Source organism: Tiliqua scincoides, chromosome 2, assembly GCF_035046505.1.
Source record: "Tiliqua scincoides isolate rTilSci1 chromosome 2, rTilSci1.hap2, whole genome shotgun sequence".
In the NCBI taxonomy this organism is placed as follows: Eukaryota; Metazoa; Chordata; class Lepidosauria; order Squamata; family Scincidae; genus Tiliqua; species Tiliqua scincoides.
In genome coordinates, this window is record NC_089822.1 from 122,383,110 (window position 1) to 122,403,661 (window position 20,552).

The following is a 20,552-nucleotide window of genomic DNA, read 5'->3' on the forward strand; positions in this document are numbered from 1 at the left end:
CCGGGACCGCCTGGGCAGAGCGCGCGGCGTCCGCCCCGTCGGAGGAACGACAGGGGCCCTGGCTGGCTGGCTAGCGAAAGAGATGGCCTCCTTCCCGGGAGGCGACCCCGTGGAGCGGCTGCAGGACGAGGTGTCGTGCGCCATCTGCCTGGAGTTCCTCCGCGACCCGGTGACCATCGACTGCGGCCACAACTTCTGCCGGGCGTGCATCGCGGGCTATTGCCAGCGCTGCGGCGGCGGCGGCGTGGCGCTCTGCCCCCAGTGCCGGGCCGGCTTCCTGCTCAGCGGCTGCCGGCCCAACAAGCAGCTGGCCAGCATCGTGGAGGGCATCGAGCGGCTGAGCCTGCGGCCAAGCAGGGGGCCCGGCCCCGTCGAGGCCCTGTGCGAGAGGCACGGCAAGAAGCTGCGCCTCTTCTGCCAGGACGACGGCCAGCCCATCTGCCTGGTGTGCGACAAGTCCCGGGAGCACCGCACGCACACCGTCCTGCCCATCGAAGAGGCTGCGCACGACTACAGGGTGAGCTGCAGGCTCTTCGCGGGCAGAGCCCAGATCTCTCTGCAGTAGCGCCAGACTGCCCTCCCCAGGGCTCCCATGGGGTGTTGGGACCTTCAAGCTCGCTAGCGGGCGGGGGACACGACTGAGATGCGTAATTAGTCTGTGGAACTCCTTGCCACAAGATGGCCTAGACGCCTTTCAAAGGGGATTGGACGGATTTCTGCAGGGAAACCCCATCGGATGTTACCAACCACGCTGTGCAGCCTCTTGATTTTAGAAGGAAGGTGCCTCAGAATGCCAGGTGCAAGGGAGTGGCAACAGGGTGCAGGTCTCTTGTTGTCTTGGGTGCTCCCTGAGGCATCTGGTGGGCCACTGTGGGATATAGGAAGCTCCACGCGATTGTTAGAGGATGACTATAGGCACCCTCTGGGTTTTAGAAGTAGCCTATCTCTGAATGCCAGCTGCAAGAGAATAGCAATAAGGTACAGGTAACTTGTTGTCTTGAGGTTCCTTGAGGCATCTGGTGGGCCACAGGAAGCTGAACTAGATGGACCTTTGGCCTGGTCCAATGGGGCTCTTCTTATGTGCTGAACTTGGCTTACCCCACACCTTGCCTCTTCACTGTCCATCCTGAGTCTGCCACACACCTCCTCTGCTCCATCTTAACTATGACATATTTCTAGCTTGGGTCCCCCCCCCCCCCATTTCACACAGTAATCTCTCTCTTCCTCACCCCCAATGTCCTTATTTTTTGGTTTAACATCAGATTTAGAGAAGAGTTCTGATGAACATGAAAGCTCATTCACTGCTTGATGAAACTTGGGTTGATCCTACAGGCTTCCGTTGCTTTCAACCACTTTTCTGAAGAAGCCTGTTGCAAGCTACCTCCCCTTCGGGAGAGGGATTCTGCAACTGTTTGAAGTGTTTGTTTTCATCTGAATGATGACTAATTTCCCCTGAACTCTGTGGTTTGAGAAATGTTGGCATCCAGTTTAGCCAAAACTCACGCACACACTTTAACTTCAGTTGGCCTTGTTCCTGTCCCTTGAACAAAAGCTTGACATGTAGAAATTAGCAGGTGAAATTTTCCTAACAAGTGATTCATAAAAGCAGTGTCATAAAAGTAATAAATTCTCTGTGTCTGGCTGCTGTTAAATGCACAGAATTCAGGCTGGGATGAAAGGTGGCAGCTCATTTGGGCATAGTTCATTACATGGCATCGATGCCCATTTATTTTTTCATCTCTTGTATAACTAGTGCAGAGTTGGTCCCACTCTTTCTTTTGTCTGCTGCAATGTGTGGGGCCAAAATGAATGGTTGCCAGCTTTTTTACCAGGCATGGTTCCTTTGCCTTAATAGTAGCATGATATATAGACATAAACATTATATTCTGCTAATCCCCATGCCATGAGAAACTCCACCACTGATTTCTGCAGAAAGTTAGTGAGAAAGAGAGACTGCTCATTCTTGAAAGGGAAAATACCTGTGTAAAAGTGCTATAAAGCAAGAAAAGTGTTGGGCCATTTTCTGAAAACAAAACCAGTCTTTTACAGCACTTATGGATAGTTTTCCCTTATTTAGCTATGGATTGGTACAACTCTCTTGTTTCTGGCTTGTTACAGGACTGCCAACTTTTTACCATCTCATACTCCTGTGCATTGATGTGCTTATAATTCTGATCTCCAGATCATGAAAAGCTTTGTGAGCTGATTTATGTACATTAACCTGCGGCATAGGAGCAACGTAATTTTTTCAGTCAGTTAGCAACTGTATTCTGTCATCTTCATGGATTGACTGGAACAAGTGTGAGGTTAACCATCCCACATGTGTGGATTGAAAATGCTGAAGTGGTCAAATCCAGCATTGTACTCCTGGGAGTCCTGGGGCTCCCTGACACCTCTTCAGGGGCTCAATGAGCACACCGTCAGTGGTCACCATCTGTTTGGTGCTATGCCACTCTGTGCATGCGCCTTCACTTTGGGCTCTCAAAACTCTGTGTGTGCATTGGTGGGGCATGTTGCAACTCCATTTAGGAATGTAAAGGGCTCTGAACACTCAAGTTTTTGCAAACCACAGGCAGGTTTTCCTGGTAGGACCACTTCACGTGACTATTGAGCACAAGATGGCCACATTAAAATTCTGTGGGTTTTGACTCTTTGTCTGTGATATTCACTGTTCTCAGGATTGGTGTGGTGCTGCACTGGGAAAAACTACAAAAGCGCATGTGGAGGTATGCCAGAAGCTCATTTCTGCACAGAGGAATGGCAGAAGTGATTGGTTAACCCCAAACATAGAGCTGGTATGCCCAAAATTTTCCCTCAGGTTCTGACGTGCCCAGTGGCTTGTGTGACTAGTTCCTTTAGAAATAATAGTGCTTAGGCAGACCACCATTGCACAACAGGCAATTGTCTAGAAGCAACTTCTGATCTGAAGGCAAAAGATGACACCTCGCTGACACTAAGCAAGTCTAGATCTCGTCAATGCCTGGAGAAGTGATTGCCTGAGAACCTGTCCTGTTTTCCAGGGTAGAAGACAGATGGGCAGTAATTGGAATTTGCGACTCCCAGTCTAGCCTTCTGTTTTCAGCATCTGGACATAATGCCACAACATCTGTTGCTTTCAGCATGGGAGAGGTTGTTCAGGTTGCTTACCTGGAAGTTGTCTTCTTCAACACCTCTCTTTGTCCAGTTTCCTCTTCTGAAATAAATAGAAACCACGCTAGAAAATGATGGCATGCAGTTGGCAACCATCAGTCTCGAAAGACTATGGTATCGCGCTCTGAAAGGTGGTTCTGGAACAGCGTCTAGTGTGGCTGAAAAGGCCAATTCAGGAGTGACAGTCCCTTCCACACTGGGAGCAAGTGCAGTCTGTCCCTGGTCTGTCTCCCTGGCTATGGGCCTTCCTTCTTTGCCTCTTAGCCTCAGACTGTTGGCCAAGTGTCTCTTCAAACTGGGAAAGGCCATGCTGCACAGCCTGCCTCCAAGCGGGCCGCTCAGAGGCCAGGGTTTCCCACCTGTTGAGGTCCACTCCTAAGGCCTTCAGATCCCTCTTGCAGATGTCCTTGTATCGCAGCTGTGGTCTACCTGTAGGGCGCTTTCCTTGCACGAGTTCTCCATAGAGGAGATCCTTTGGGATCCAGCCATCATCCATGATGATGATGAAAATCATGATGATCATCATGATGATGAAAATGATGGCAGTTTGCTTTGTTTTTGAGAGTTAGGAGGTTCCCTTTCCTTGGGGAACATTTCCCAGCAGTCCCTCCAACTTCTAATGTTGAGTCTGAAGGGGAATGAACTTTTCACCCCAAACAAAGTGGTTCCCCATGTCAGGTCACTGATGGAGAAGCTTATGTAGATGGTCATTTGCATGGCCACGTCTCCTTTGACTTGAGAATAAGAGGACTACAGTGTGGCCATTATAAAGTCTCCTTGACATACAGTGTCTGCATCATGGAAGCCTCTCAGAAGACTATGGTCCTATGAGAAGAACCCTTTTTAGAGGTTGCTGTACCTATCTTGACCCCATAGGCTACTCCCCCTTATAAGCACAGCACTCTGGAGGAAGGCCACCGAAAAGTGATCACCATAGTTTTATGCTTCCTTCATAGATCAAGCTTCAGGAAGCTGTGGATCTTCTGAAGAAGGTGCTGGGAGAAGCACTAAAGCTGGAGGCACAAGAGGAGGAGAAGACAGCTCAGTGGAAGGTAAGGATTGAATGGAAACCACTAAATAAGGGATACCATGGAGTAGTGGCAGCCTGGTTCTAGATGGTTAGGCTCTTGATGACAAGGATGTGGCCTTTAAAAATGACAATCCACACCCATGAAGTGTGACCTCCTCCAAGATTATGATGGTGTTCAAAATGGTGTTCAAAAGGTCAGGTTTTCTCCCCCTAAGCTGTGCAATTTCCCACTCCATGTATCCTCTTTGCAATAAGTCTGCAATCCCATAACTCTTACATGGGAGTAAGTCTCATTGAACCAGAAGGGATTAATTTTGAAATAGTCAAATTGCACTGTAAAGGAGCCAATTGTTCTGTTTCAGAACACCCTCATTTCTATTTTACTTTTCTTCTGTTCACATGTTCTCACCAAAAGACCATAGGAGTGAGTCTGATGGGCAGGTTGGAGAGCAGAGCCTCTGCAGATTGCAAAGTCTGTGATGGTTCAAAAGGAAGAAAGCGCCTTAGGTTCTTAATGTGTCCTGGTTGCAGGCCATGTAGGACTTCAGAGCTTAAGCTCAGCACCCTGAATTGAGCCCAGGCAGAACTGACAGCCAATTGTACTGACAGCCAATGCAGCTGTACCCGAAGTGGTGTGATTCACAGCAGCTGCCCTGTCCTGGTCCATGAATGGCTGGCAGCAGTATTCTGGATCAAATGAAGCTTCCTAGCTATCTTCAAAAGCAGCTCTCTTCAGCGGCCATAGCAGTAAACCAGTCTGGATGTAACCAGTGCATGGAAAATTGAGGCCAGAACTGCTGTCTGCAGATAGGGCTGCCGTTGGTATAGCAGCCAAAACTGATAAAGTGGTCACCTGCACATTCAGGGATGGTGCTAGATCCATGTGAACCACTGCAGTAAGTAGGTGGTCCTCTAGGGGGAGTGCGACCTCATCTGAGACAGGCTGATCAACGCTATCCCACTAGGGAGGATCCTTAACCAATCAGTTTTTTGTTTACTTACCCTTATCTGACCCAGCACTGTCTATGGATATTAGTTCAAGGTTTCTTCCTTGGGATTAGATGCTGGATGTAGGAGGTACAGCTAGGTGTCACCAGCATGTTAGTGACACCAAGCCCAAACCTCTGGATGAAATTATTATTTAGAATAATAAATAATTAAAAAACATCTATTTCCCTGGCACCTGAAACCTGTTGGACTATGCATCAGGTGAGTGGCCTTTGGCTGAACAATCTGAATTGTGACTGAATGTTCACTTAATGACCTAATTGCATAAGAACAGGGATTGTAGAATGTATCCCCGTCGTTAAGTGGCACACACCTGTATTGTAGTTTCAGTGTTTACTCCCATTGATTTTGGCACATGTTATTCTTTGTTTTAACATTTTGAGGTCTTATTTATTATTCCAATGCTCTAGTTACTGCCTTTATTCCTTTGCTTATTTATTGTTTTAACAGGAGAGTAGCTGAGAAATATTGTAAATAAATTAAAAACTCTGTCCATACATTGATATTGTAAAATGCATATCATTTTTTTTTTTTACCTACAGTGTGATCTTAACCATGTTTACTGAAAAGTAAGTTCCTCTAAGTTCAATGTGTGCTTTAAGATTGCAGACTGCATGGTTTGTAGCACTGGCACATTGGGATCAAGGAACCAATGCAGTTGTATCACCTTCATTCCAAAGGCTAGCTATTGCTTGGTTCATGCGCTCATGAAGGACACTGAATGTGATGCCCCTTGCCTGTTTTGACTCTGATATTGGTCACCATGAGGGTTTTCCCCCCAGCATGCTTTGCTTCATGGTTCAAAGAAGGAGATGTGAGAAGGATGGTGAACTGTATTGTACTACAGACTTGGGTGTCCTTAGAATAAGGTGAGAACATGGCATCTGCAGTTAGCAGGGGGAGAGCCATTTCTCCTTTCTGCTTCTTTTTAGAGCATGAGCCCTTTTGGGGCAGGGGACCATTTACTTACTTATGCTCTGTAAGCCACTTTGTGAGTTTTGTTTTTTTAAGAAGTGGTATACCTTATAAATATTTGCTACTGCAATAATAATATGATTATTATTATTGACACAAAGTTCTTAGTCATGATCTGGGTTATTTGGTCTCTGCTGCCACCTAGTGACTAATTTGGACCACTGCATGAAGTGTCATTATTGACATGGGTGTTGGGGGTGGAAGCTGGTGTAGCTTTTTCATGTTTTGTTTTGAACTGGCCTTCATCTTGAGGATTTAACAGTTGCCTGCCATGCAGAAATTATAAGTGGGGGAAGCCTTTCTTGGCATGGGACTAAATGGTGGCAAAAGTGCCCCCGCTAAATTTCTGTGTGAAGGGAAGCTTGTCTTGGGAAGCTACTTTAAAACTGGGAACTTTGGTCCCTATGCCACAAAAGGAGCCTCACACTGAAGGATGTGAGAGGCAAAAAGACATCATGTTCTGTTCAGATGCATTTGCTGCTTTCCCACAAGTGTCTTTTAGCTGCCTGGAGTGTGGTTGAGTCAGCAGGAAGTTATTCCGCTCAGAGGGTTGGGGAAAGAGACACAGTTGCTCAATCTCTTGGCTCTGTTCCCAGGCAGGCAGAACAGAGGATCCGAGCCTCCCTGTCTTCATCTTTGATTCTAGCTCTGTGAGGAGCTAGTGGCCCTTTCTGGGTTGTTGCTGAATACTGGTCCATAACATAAAATTTAAAAATAATAAAATGCAGGGGTTAAACAGTCTGCTTTATGGTAGATCAGCCCTACAACTGGGGCAGCCTCAGCACTGACGGACTGAAGTGGGTCAATAGTAGTGGTGCCTATTGTCACCTGAGTTGTCTCTGAGTTGTCTCTGAGTTGCCACTGAGAAACCTGAGTTGTCCCCTGTTTACTAGGTCTCCTCTTAATGTCCATAAAATATTCCGACAGGGCTGGCACCATACAATTTGATGCCTGAAGCTGACCACTCAAATTCTACGCATCCCTAATGGCAAAGAACTATAAGAATGTACACTGAACCTATGGAGCATTGGCCTCGTTCTGACTCATGGTAGGGCTGATTTAGTCAAATGTTCTCTGTGTGGTGGATTGTGTTTGCTACTGCTAAAACAGCATGAAAAAGGAGACTGTACTAAAGGCCAGTGTCTATGACCGTTCTCCACATGGTAGGGCTGCCAACTAACCAGAGAAAAAGCAGCCTAGCTTGCACTTGTACCTCTAAGTAGCAACTCGATGCAGAAAGCAAGTACCTGTAAAGCTTTTCATCATGTGGGGTTAAATTTTATCATCTGCTAATAATGGTGCTTTGAATGATATGATTGAGTCCACCCTACCAATCCACATAAGAACAGCCCCACTGGATCAGGCCATAGGCCCATCTAGTCCAGCTTCCTGTATCTCACCAAATGCCCCAGGGAACACACCAGATAACAAGAGACCTGCATCCAGGTGCCCTCCCTTGCATCTGGCATTCTGACATACCCCATTTCTAAAATCAGGAGGTTGCACATACACATCATGGCTTGTAACCCATAATGGCTTTTTCCTCCAGAAACTTGTCCAATCCCTTTTTAAAGGCATCCAGGCCAGATGCCGTCACCACATCCTGCGGCAAGGAGTTCCACAGACCGACCACACGCTGAGTAAATTAATACTTTCTTTTGTCTGTCCTAAGCCTCCCAACACTCAATTTTAGTGGATGTCCCCTGGTTCTGGTGTTATGTGAGAGTGTAAAGAGCATCTCTCTATCCATTTTATCTTTCCCATGCATAATTTTGTATCTCTCAATCATGCAAAATTATGCATGGGAAGGATAAAGTGGATAGAGAGATGTAAGTGATCTGTGTAGACACTCAGACTCAGACTGTTTAGACTCACTCTACTGTGTAGACACAGTAAGAGATGTGTGCAAGCTAGTCCCCTTCTCCTAACTGAATATCATGTGGTGGGAATATGTGATGGGAAAATTCTGGACTGGGAGTCGGGAAATGGTGTGCAGGACATGAATGTTTAGAGCCCTGATTGGATGTGGATAAAGGCAACTTTGACATACCAACTGAACTTACTGTGTCTGCAATTCAAGTTGCTCCTAGAGGCACAACTACAATGGTCAGGTGAAAAGTTGGCAACCATAGCTTACAGTCTATTTCTCACCACCTAGCCAGTGTGATGCTCAGGGGGCCTTGAAACATTATCCTAGCCACGTAACAGCTGTTTTTTTTTCTGTGAGGGGTGACCTCTTGGCTGCAATAATGTGTAAGTGATTTACAGCCCAATCCTGAGCTGCTTGGCGTCCAGGGCTGCAGTGGCACCAATGTGGCTGCTGCGGCATCCTGCGTGTGCTGGGCATCTTCTCGGGAAGGTAAGACTTCCCATAATGGGGTTACTCAACTCTGCGCCAGCTACTTAGCCGGCACAAATTAAAGCAGCTTCATGCTGGACCAGGAGGCCTGATGCGGGGCTATTGATCCCAGCTGGCAAAGCTTTGCCAGTCCCGACCTGCCCAGGCTTCCCCCCGCCCTCCCTCTGCCCCAGAATGCCTCCTTCCATGCTTTCACCTCTCCGCTGCCTGGCACTCTCCTGGAGCTCTGGGCGGCAGTCGCCCATGCTCCACCTGGCGCTGGCTCAGCATGGGTTCGCACTGAGCCAGCGCCCGCACTGGCCTGGCAGTGAGTGTTGCAGGTGGCACGTTTGTAACACTGTGCGCTGGTGCTGAGCCTGTTCAAACCGGTCAGGATTGGGCCCTTAGTTATGTAGGTGGGGGCTGATTGCAGATCCTGATCACAGAATTGCCCCCTCCTTCTAGAAGGTTACTGAGGATTCCCTGCCCAGCAGTCATGCCTTCAGCCCTTGTCTACAGGGTAGGGGCATGACCCCCAGCTGCAACAATCTCAATGGCCTATGATAGAAATGGGGAAATGGCTGGTTTGACATGCCGTGCTCATGAATCGGTTGACCATCTTGACTGCGTAAAGACCGTGCAGGAGGGGAAAACAGAATCAGAAGTTCATTGTGGAATCTTGGGATAGGAATATGCCAAGGGAAAATGACGGGTAAGAAGTTCTTTGCTTGCTATCAGTGGTTTTTTTAGACTTCTTTTTTCCATTGGGGGGGGGGTATGTATTTTCCTCTATGTAAACATGGACTGTGCCTTTTGAGTTAATGGAAACAAATCTAGTTCACAGTTACAAGCCAGCTGTGCCAAAGTGATTAGAAACAGGAAATTCCCTTGCCTTGTTTGGACAAGCCCAGCGTTTCCTTGTTGTTTTGCAAGCTGAGAGTTGCCAGTTTTACTAAAGATTCCATACATACAAGCAGAATAGATAAATGGTGTGAAATTATTTGCAGTGGTACGATGCTGATGGCGGGGGGGGGGGCCATGGAATGACCTCTGCTGAAGAAAGCCTGACTCCCATTTTGAATGGGACTTGAGACCCCTTTGGCCTCGGACCCACTAACGTTGGGTTTTCGCTACCACTACACAGCCCTTCTTGCCAGCTTCCTCCAAGCAAAGAGGACCTGCTAAAGGGATAGCCAAGGAAACCAGCAGACCTGTGGAATGAATCTTGATTTGCAACTTCATTATGTGCCTTTGAATGGATTGTCACCCTTCAAGATGGGGTAGGCAATGCATTTCAATAGCTGGTCAACAGATAGTGTGTTTGTGTCTCCTCTGTAAGGCGAAAGTAGAAGAACAAAGAGCGCTCATTGTATCTGGGTTTGAGAGACGTCGACGGGTGATGGCTGAGGAGGAGCAGTTCCTTCTGAAGCAGCTTCAAGAGGAAGAAGAGGCAACCCTGAAGAAGCTGCAGAGGAACTGGGCCTTTCTGCTGGAACAGTGCACAGGCTTGCAAGAGCTGATCTCCGAGTTGGAGAATAAGTGCCAGCAGACAGCTGCCTCTTTGCTTAAGGTAAGGCTTTCTCAGGGATTTAGCTGCAGCAGAGAACAGGGCCCCAACAGTGTTGGAGAAGAGGAAATTGGGGAATACCATGATTTGTTAACTGCAAGTAATAATTGCTCCCCCCTCCCCCCCATAAATTGGTCTGGTGCTTTGGAAGTTAAACTTGGATATCTTTGGGGCACTGATTCCAAAAATGGCATCAGTTTGGCTCTATCTAGTTTTGGAAATACAGTATACCTACTGTAGTTGCTGATGTGCAGACAACCAGTTGAATCAGCATATAAGGTGGCTGTCGTATTTGCAAAAATAGAGCTGATAGGGCCAAACTGATGCCATTTTTGGAATCAGTGCCCCAAATATATCCAAGATTAGGTCTAATTTTTTAAGGCGCCAAAATATGTGTTGGCCTGTGTGAAACCACAAGCCAATTAAAGAAACCACAAGCCAATTAAAATGGTCTTTGCATTTTGGGTATCATTAACTGAGGTGGACCAACCTTCCCTAGGTACTTCTCTGATCTCATGAATGAAGCATGTTTTATGTTTGAATCAGTGATGAATGACTAGAGAGCAGGATGCTGTAAGGATGTGAATTCCATGTTCCCAATTTGTACACGAATTACACAAGGGTGTGTCTAATTTGCCTGATTCATTTTGGTTTTAAGTGCAGCTCCACGTTTTGTTTTTAATCACGTTTTGTCTTTAATCAGATTTAACTCTGTGAGGAAGAAGCTTATCTTGGGCTGTGCACACTTGAAAAACCAAGTGCCAAGAAAAGCAGAATTCTGCAACTTCTATGAAGTATGCAAATTTACATAGATTTACATTACATTGTAATGTAATGTAATGTAATGTAGATTTACATTACATCATTTAAGATATTTTGTTTTACCTATTTTCCTTCTGAGTTTTTGTGTGACGAAGTGGCAAAAAAATAAATAGCAGCACAATCTTTAAAAAAACAATAACAGGTCCTTTAAACAGAGCATAGCAGCACATAGCAACAGCCATGACAGCAAGCAGTCCAGCATTAAAATGAAAGGAGGTCTTCCCCAATCAGGAAAGACAGGGCAAAACAAAACAGAATCCCTCAGCAGCCACCACTCTCCTCAAATGTGTCCTCAGAAAGCTACGTGTTAACAAGGTAGTGAAAATAACGAGATGTAGGGATTAGGTAGGTTTCCCAACTTGGTGCCACAACTGAAAAGGTCCTGACCTTTGTACTCATCTGCTGAACCTTGGAGGTTTGGCGGGCCACCCAGAGCAGAACCTCCAATATTGATCAAGGGTTCGTGGAAAGGAACATGTGGGAGTAGGCAGGGTCTTATTTTGCTTGATTTATTCTACAAGTTTAACGTAATTCTCCACTTATTACAAGACAAGAAGTTACAAAGGGTGACAAAGACCTGAAAATCTTATGAGGTTTCAGCAGATATTACCACCGCTTTTGAAATCCCACAGCCACAAGGGCTAGAAATGTTTATAGAGTGTGTTTCCTTTAATTTTTTTTTTAAGCTGGTTTTTAGGTAGTCGAATTCTGCTCTCCGTTCTCTGCTTTTTCTGAATTCTTGTGGCATACACACAGCCCTGAGCCGCATCGCCTGTGATTTGTAAAGTGCCACTTCATGCCTGCGTGTGTGGCAGAAGCAGGGCTCAGCTGGGGGTGAACAAGAAATCTGTTGTAAGCATCTGGTTTATCTGTCTTTTTCTTCAAAGCTGGCAAGCCTGGGAACTTGTTCAGCTAAAACACACGTAAACATTTTGTAAATCCAAATTAACAGCTGTCGTCTCTCTCCTAGCTTCGGCTATGGGGAAGCGACACCAGTGCTTAGGCTACTAGTAGTCGTAGATGCACTGAGCAATGTTACAACGTGATAAATCACCTAGGTATTTTACAGTGTTTCTTTTTTTTCCCTTTAGGATGTAAAAGCCACCTTGACCAGGTCAGTATGATACACTTTATTTAACCTTTCATGTCTGCATATGGGCCCCCCATAAAACAGTGATTTTTGCTTCTGTGGGAAGATTTAGGTTTATTGATTTGATTTAGAAATTCGTACCCTGTCTTTTCATGGAAACATAATATCCAGGGTGGCTCACAAACTCTGAAAACAAATGAAAATCAGTGAAAGAAGAACCAATAATCAGCCATTTGTCACATGCTCTCTGTAGGAGCGAGGGGGTGTCGCTGCAGGAGCCACAGCTCATCTCAGTGGATCTGCAGGACTCCTATGATGTCCCTGGGTTGATGGAATCACTCCAAACATATAGAGGTAAATGAAAGGCGATGTAAAGCTTCGCTAGGCACATGGGCTTGATGGGAATGGGGTTCTTCTCAAGGCATGTCTGCCCTGCTTGATCAATATGACTTTAGTTTAGGCTTCTGAACATTAATCAGTCAACTAACCTCAAGTTAAAATTAGCTCCCTGGTGAATTTGGGGGGGTTCATTTGTTCCCTGCCCTGAAAGGGTTCAAATGCAGAAGAAACTGCAACAAGAAAAGATACTGTGCTGGGTTGGAAAGGGACACTTGCTCTCCACCTGCTAAATATAAGAGGATCACCACTTAGAAAGGTCCGTCTTTGTCCAGTTAACAGGGGATAGCTGTATATGTGTGTGTGTGTTTCTGTGTGTTAAAGCTGGAATGTTTGGAAAACGCTGGAATGACTTTGAATCAAAGTGAGGGCCAGCATTTTCATTTAGTATGCCAAGAAGCGCATTTTTCCAAGTGGTCCCCTCTTATGTTGTTGTTGTTGTTCAGTCGTTAAGTTGTGACCGACTCTTCGTGACCCCAAGGAAAAGCATGCCAGGCCCCCCTGTCTACCACTGTCTTCTGGAGTGTGCCCAAATTCATGTTCATTGCCTGCATGACACTGTCTAGCCATCTCATCCTCTGCCGTCCTCTTCTCCTTTTGCCTTCAATTTTTCCCAGCATCAGGGTCTTTTCTAAAGAGTTTCTCCCTTCTCATGAGCCCTCTTATAGGGGGAGAGTAACTGTCCTTCTGTTGGCCAGTGTTTCTTCTGCACCTTTTTAGACTGAGCCCTTTTGGGACAGGGAGCTATTTAGCCACTTTGGGGACCCTTGAGTGAATTGAGTGAATAAATAAATATTTTATTTTATCTGTAAACTGCTTTGTGAACTTTTTTTTTGTTGAAAAGTGATATATAAATACTGTTGTTGATAATAATAATGAGCACCCAAAAATCCCAGTCCAAACTTCTTGTGGACTGTGACACCACTGATGATGATGGGGGTAGTGGTGGTGGTAAGAACATAAGAACAGCCCCACTGGATCAGGCCATAGGCCCATCTAGTCCAGCTTCCTGTATCTCACAGCAGCCCACCAAATGCCCCAGGGAGCACACCAGATAACAAGAGACCTCATTCTGGTGCCCTCCCCTGCATCTGGCATTCTGCCATAGCCCATTTCTAAAATCAGGAGTTTGCACGTACACATCATGGCTTGTAACCCGTAATGGATTTTTCCTCCAGAAACTTGTCCAATCCCCTTTTAAAGGCATCCAGACCAGATGCCGTCACCGAATCCTGCGGCAAGGAGTTCCACAGACCAACCACACGCTGAGTAAAGAAATATTTTCTTTTGTCTGTCCTAACTCTCCCAACACTCAATTTTAGTGGATGTCCCCTGGTTCTGGTGTTATGTGAGAGTGTAAAGAGCATCCCTCTATCCACTCTGTCCATCCCCTGCATAATTTTGTATGTCTTAATCATGTCCCTCCTTAGCCATCTCTTTTCTAGGCTGAAGAGGCCCAAACGCCGTAGCCTTTCCTCATAAGGAAGGTGCCCCAGCCCCGTAATCATCTTAGTCGCCCTCTTTTGCACCTTTTCCTTTTCCACTATGTCTTTTTTGAGATCCGGTGACCAGAACTGGACACAATACTCCAGGAGTGGCCTTACCATCGATTTGTACAACAGCATTATAATATTAGCCGTTTTGTTCTCAATACCTTTTCTAATGATCCCAAGCATAGAATTGGCCCTCTTTACTGCCGCTGCACATTGAATCGACACTTTCATCGACCTGTCCACCACCACCCCAAGATCTCTCTCCTGATCTGTCACAGACAGCTCAGAACCCATCAGCCTATATGTGAAGTTTTGATTTTTTTGCCCCAATGTGCATGACCTTACACTTACTGACATTGAAGCGCATCTGCCATTTTTCTGCCCATTCTGCCAGTCTGGAGAGATCCCTCTGGAGCTCCTCACAATCACTTCTGGTCTTCACCACTTGGAAAAGTTTGGTGTCGTCTGCAAACTTAGCCACCTCACTGCTCCTCACTGTCTCCAGGTCATTTATGAAGAGGTTGAAAAGCACCAGTCCCAGGACAGATCCTTGGGGCACACCGCTTTTCACCTCTCTCCATTGTGAAAATTGCCCATTGATACCCACTCTCTGCTTCCTGGCCTCCAACCAGTTCTCAATCCATGAGAGGACCTGTCCTCTAATTCCCTGACGGTGGAGTTTTTTCAGTAGCCTTTGGTGAGGGACCGTGTCGAACGCCTTCTGAAAGTCCAGATATATAATCTCTACGGGTTCTCCCGCATCCACATGCCTGTTGACCTTTTCAAAGAATTCTATAAGGTTCGTGAGGCAAGACTTACCCTTACAGAAGCCATGCTGATTCTCCCTCAGCAAGGCCTGTTCTTCTATGTGTTTTGAGATCCTATCTTTGATGAGGCATTCCACCATCTTACCCGGTATAGATGTTAGGCTGACCGGCCTATAGTTTCCCGGGTCCCCCCTCTTTCCCTTTTTAAAGATCGGCGTGACATTTGCTATCCTCCAATCTTCTGGCATCGTGGCCGTTTTGAGGGACAAGTTGCATATTTTAGTCAAGAGATCAGCAACTTCATTCTTCAATTCCTTAATAACTCTTGGGTGGATGCCATCAGGGCTCAGTGACTTATTGATCTTTAATTTATCAATGAGATCTGAAACATCTTCTCTTTTAACCTCTATCTGACTTAATTCCTCGGTCAGGAGGGGCCATTCGGGCAGCGGTATCTGCCCGAGGTCTTCTGCTGTGAAGACAGATGCAAAGAACTCATTTAATTTCTCTGCCATCTCTAAGTCTCCTTTTATCTCCCCTTTCGCTCCCTCACCATCCAGAGGGCCAAGCGCTTCTCTGGCGGGTTTCCTGCTTCTAACATATTTGAAGAAGCTTTTATTATTCCCCTTAATGTTGCTGGCCATGCGTTCCTCATAGTCTCGCTCGGCCTCCTGTATCACCTTCTTACATTTCTTTTGCCACAGTTTATGTTCCTTTTTATTCTCCTCATTAGGGCAAGACTTCCATTTATGGAAGGAAGCTTCCTTGCCCTTTACAGCCTCTCTAACTTGGCTCGTTAGCCATGCGGGCACCCTCCTGGATTTAGTGGAGGCCTTCTTTCTTTGTGGTATACACCTCTGCTGGGCCTCTGTTACTGTTGTTTTAAGCAGCCTCCATGCACTCTGGAGAGATTGGACTCTTTTTACCCTCCCTTTCAACCTCCTTCTAACCAGCCTCCTCATTTGGGGGAAGTCCGCCCATCGGAAGTCAAGGGTTTTTGTGAGAGATTTGCCCGGTATTCTTCCCCCGACATGCACGTCGAAACGGATCGCAGCATGATCACTGTTCCCCAACGGTTCCGTAACATTGACATCTCTAACCAGGTCCTGTGTACCGCACAATATTAAATCCAGAGTCACCTGTCCTCTGGTGGGCTCCATGACTAGCTGCTCTAAGCCACAGTCATTTAGCACGTCAAGGAATCTGGTCTCCTTTTCGTGACCAGAACACAAATTGACCCATTCTATATGAGGATAATTGAAGTCCCCCATGATTACAACCCTGTCCCTCCTTGTCACCTCCCTGATCTGTTTCCTCATTTCAAGGTCCCCTTCCAATTTCTGGTCTGGGGGACGATAGCACGCCCCCAGTATTACATCGCTCCACAGGCCTGGTAATTTAACCCACAGAGATTCTACGGAGTCGGACCCACCTTCAATCTCTACTTTGCTGGATTCTATCCCTTCCTTAACATAAACGGCCACCCCACTTCCAACACGCCCCTGCCTGTCTCTCCTGTAGAGTTTATAGCCCGGAATTGCAGTATCCCACTGCTTTTCCGCATTCCACCAGGTTTCCGTTATGCCCACTATGTCAATGTTTTCTCTCGTTACCAGACATTCCAGTTCTCCCATCTTTGCTCGGAGACTTCGGGCATTCGCATAAAAGCATTTGTACATGGAATGCCCCAGGGTGGGCTGCTTATTCACTCCTTTGTCCCCGCATCCTCTCACTGTGCCAAGCCGTGTATCACATCCCATCACGCTACCATTCCCAATTTCTTCTCCTACTCTGCCTTTGTCTTGTTGCTCTCTAACCTTCCCATCCTCGTCCCATAGGAATGAGGAGTCCCGAACCGGATGCCCCTCGGCTCCTGTCGGCCTTCTCCAGGGATGAGTTTAAAAGCTGCTCTGCCACCTTTTTAATGTTATGTGCCAGCAGTCTGGTTCCAGCAGTCTGGTAATGTTTGACCTGTGTAGTCCAGGCATGAGCATGAAATGCCCAGGCTGTTGAGGTCCACGCACCATTTCCTATACCTCTGCATGGGAGCCTGCACACACAGGCTACATATTCATGCTTCTTCTTCCTCTATACAGCCCCACAGGTTCTTTGGAGCCAGGGAGGGCCAAATGGGTAATGGAAAAGCAACACTGGAACTTGGAGGCAGAAGCAGTTGGGAAGGGTTTGCTGTGACACCTGCTCCCCTGGGCCAGTCTTTCATCCTCTACTGCAGTGATTTTCAATCTTTTTCATCTCACGGCACACTGACAAGGCACTAAAATGGTCAAGGCACACCACCAGGTTTTTGACAATTGACAAGGCACACCATGCTGCCAGTGGGGGCTCACATCTCCCATTGGCCCTATTAAATAAATGACCTTCCCCCAAATTCCTGTGGCACACCTGTGGACCACTCGTGGCACACCAGTGTGCCACGGCACAGTGGTTGAAAATGGCTGCTCTACTGAAACCTAAGCACAGGCTCAATCCCCTAAAGGGGCCATCACCAGCCACAGGAGCAAATAGGAAGCTTCCATTAGTAGCTCTGGTCCTGCTTAAGTCCAGCAGGCTCCACCTGCTATCCCTCTCCATGAATCAGAATTCTTGGGAGAAAATAGTTGACAATCCTTTTGTTAGAGAACTGAGGTCAACCTCATCACCTAATTCATTCTGGGATGTACTTATTGTGAAAGATTTTATTGGCACAATTAGAGTATTTCCTTGTTACAGTTGGAATAGAACGTTTGCTTCTTTTCTGCAATCTAAACTTCTTTTTTCCTCATCTATTTGAGAATGACATGACTGTATTGGTTGGCAACCTTCAATCTCGAAAGACTATGGTATAAGCCTACAGCACCCAGTATTCCCAGGCGGTCTCCCATCCAAGTACTAACCAGGCCTGACCCTGCTTAGCTTCTGAGATCAGACGAGATCGGGCATGTGCAGGGTGACTGTATTAACGGAAAAAAAATAGTTGGCGTCCTGTGTGTGAGGGAGGTGGGTGTTGTGTTCTGACTTAAAATCCAAGTTATTCAAGAACATAAATATTGGTAGGTGTGGCACAGAGTTCCTTGTCAATCAAAACACGATGGATTGACAACACCGGTGAGTTGTTTGCCCACAGTGTCCAAGCCCATGTCCAAAAACAATCCATCAAGCAGTTCAAGCACCAGTACTTAAGACAGCCATCTGGAGCCTTATGCTGGCAAGGAGAGGCCCAGGTGAGGCTTCTCATAGCCCCATCTGTATCCCTCTTCATTCCTCTATAATCACACAACAGGCCTTCCCTGGGTAATGCTCTGGCTGCATAAGGCTACAGATTTGGGAGATGGATTGCTTTGTAGGATAAAAAATTAGACAGGTTTGTTTTAATTAAAACAGGAACAAAGGGTTTGGGGAAGAGAATGGGATTGTACTTGATATCAGGGCCAGCCGAAGACCTCTTGATACCTGAGGGGGCAGGCCAAATGCTACCCCCTGACACGTGGTGCCCGTCTCTTCTCCTGCTCCCCAGTGTCTAGCTCAGCTCTCTCCTCCCTTCCACATTTCCTTGTCCTCTCTGACCTTCTCTTCCTTTTTCCAATCCCGAGAGTGGAAGGAAAAGAAGGAACAGTGGAGGTAGGAGGGCAGGGATGGGCACCAACCACTTCTAATCTGCTGCCTGATGTGAGAGCTTCAATTGGCCGCATGGATGAGCCAGCCCTGGTTGAGTGCAAGAGGCAAAGTTCAAAATAAAACAGGTTCTAACTAAGACATCCCTGACTTAAATAGTTCACTTAAAATTCAGCATCTTCCTGACATCGGAGAGAAAAGTCTTCTTAGGGACTGGCCTTGTCCTGACTAGACCACCGCAGCTTTCATCATGGCTTGACTGGCATCTTGCCACTCACGTCTAACACAGCTGATAAGCTCTTTTTTTTATCCCATTTTGGGGAGCCTGTTGCAGTGTCAACTCAGAACTCACTCTGTCTGTTTCTATCCACAGTACCTGTGACATTCGACCCAAGCACAGCCAATCCCTACTTGCTGCTGTCAGAGGACCTGCTCAGTGTACAAGTCGGAGATCGGAGACAGGATGTGCCCCAAAGCCTGACCCGCTTTGAGACATGCACCTGCCTGCTGGGCTGTGAACAGTTCACAACTGGGAGACACTTTTGGGAAGTGTGTGTGGAGAACAAGACCAGCTGGACGCTCGGGGTGTGCCAGGAATCTGTGAGCCGCCAAGGGATCTTCACACCCTCCCCGGCGACAGGGTTCTGGACAATGTGGTTGAGGAATGGTGATGAGTATGCAGCCCTCACCTCCCCGCTCACAGAATTAGTGCTGAGAGCAAAGCCTGAGGCAATCGGCATCTTCCTGGACTATGATGCAGGAGAGGTCTCCTTCTATAACGCAGACAGTGGCTCCCACATCTTTACCTTTTCAGACTCCTTCTCCGGGCCACTCCGGCCTTATTTCTACCCCGGGGTCCGGGCAGGCGGACTCAATGACGCTCCCCTCATCATCCGACCTGCAGCCTATCAAATGTCAGGCAGATGTTTTTCCCACCAATGAGGTCTTTCCATGTCACAAAACATAGAACCCACTGCCTGCCATTGGATGGAGACAAAGTTACACGCACACATGTGTTAGATATGTCTGTGTAAAACAGCAACAGGGAGAAGACGACTTGGAGGTTGCTTTTGTAAGAACTCATGGAGTGCCAGAGTTCTTTTGCCTCCATGCACATATGCCTAGCCTCACTTTTTTTGCAGCCTCAGGTTTGCTGTTTGCTTCTGAAATGTCTTTCTGCCGTACATTGCTTCACATGCTCGGTAAAATGTTTTCTTGTACCTGTGCATGAGGCACAAAGTGATCTGTTTGAGACTGGTGGATGAAGGGCCATTCCTTATGGCAAGGGGTTGGCCTGGTTGTTGCATTATAATGGAATAATTGACTGGTGGGCTAGAGATTTTGGGTGACAGAACATTATTACTTGTATTCATTACATGGGTTCTTATCTTTGCAACAATGCTGTGAGGTTGGTTAGGCTGAAAGAGAATGGCCCAAGTTCATTCTGTGAGTTTCATGACTGAATGAGGGTTGAATTAGTCCTGTACTGTAACCACTACATCACACTGCTTTTCCCATTACAGTGAGATGAGAATGTGAGGGGAAAGGCAGTGTGGTTCCACTTGCATTAACAAGGGACTAGTGCAGCCACCTTTTCCTTGGTAAAGGCCAGTGGCTCAGCTACACTGCAGTCTCAGTCATGCTGTTTACAAAGTCATTGCTCCTCAAGAGCTTTTGGAGGTGGGAATGTCAGTGTTGAACCATTGCAGAACTATTCTCATAAGGTATGGGTGGCTGTCTGATCTGGCACCGGCGTGGCAGCCTGAAATGTTCATGACAACCCTGGTCCAAAATGCTGGTCAGCATAGTGTGTCTTGTCAATTGTCAAAAAACCGACAACTCTAGCGCTTTGTCAGTGTGCCTTGAGATTAAAAAGATTGAAAACTGCTGGTCTAACTGGACATATTCTGCATCTCATCCTTCTGTATGAAGCTCTTAAGTTTTCCTCATTTTATTCTCCTCACAAATCTGGTTGAGAGATAGTGACTAGCCCAAGGTCATGGTTTACCCAGAATTTGAATATGTGGTTTAAGTACAATACTCTACCCATTGCGTGACACAGGCTCTCAAATTCTGAAATAGTGCTGAACCAAAGCTGTGTGCATTTTTTCCGACTTTATCAGGACTCATTCAGTGGACCCTCCACAGCTAGGGCAATTGTAACGCGGCAAAGCAAACTCATCCTTTCATTCTTAGAATCGTTCCAGAGAGTTTTGGAGGAAGGGAGCTCCCCTTAAAATGCATCCAACCATTATGAGCCAGACAAGTTTGCGTTCCAGATTGATTTGTTGAAAGCAGTTACAT

The 20,552-nt window shown here is 46.7% G+C and overlaps 1 protein-coding gene across 1 annotated transcript; it reads left to right on the forward strand.

Annotated features, from left to right (window-relative positions):
* On the forward strand, window positions 1–20,127 carry TRIM58 (tripartite motif containing 58). Its single transcript, XM_066617654.1, has 6 exons — window positions 1–517; window positions 4,107–4,202; window positions 9,841–10,071; window positions 11,982–12,004; window positions 12,234–12,334; window positions 18,622–20,127. The coding sequence occupies exons 1-6, from the start codon at window positions 83–85 to the stop codon at window positions 19,188–19,190; spliced, it is 1,455 nt and encodes a 484-aa protein (XP_066473751.1). The 5' UTR covers window positions 1–82; the 3' UTR covers window positions 19,191–20,127.
* Window positions 20,128–20,552: the final 425 nt, after the last annotated feature.

Coding starts and splice junctions, on each gene's coding strand:
- TRIM58 (XM_066617654.1), top strand. CDS start 83: ATGGCCTCCTTCCCGGGAGGCGACCCCGTGGAGCGGCTGCAGGACGAG. Junction 4,203..9,840: donor AGAAGACAGCTCAGTGGAAG/GTAAGGATTGAA, acceptor CTCCTCTGTAAG/GCGAAAGTAGAAGAACAAAG. Junction 12,005..12,233: donor GTAAAAGCCACCTTGACCAG/GTCAGTATGATA, acceptor TGCTCTCTGTAG/GAGCGAGGGGGTGTCGCTGC.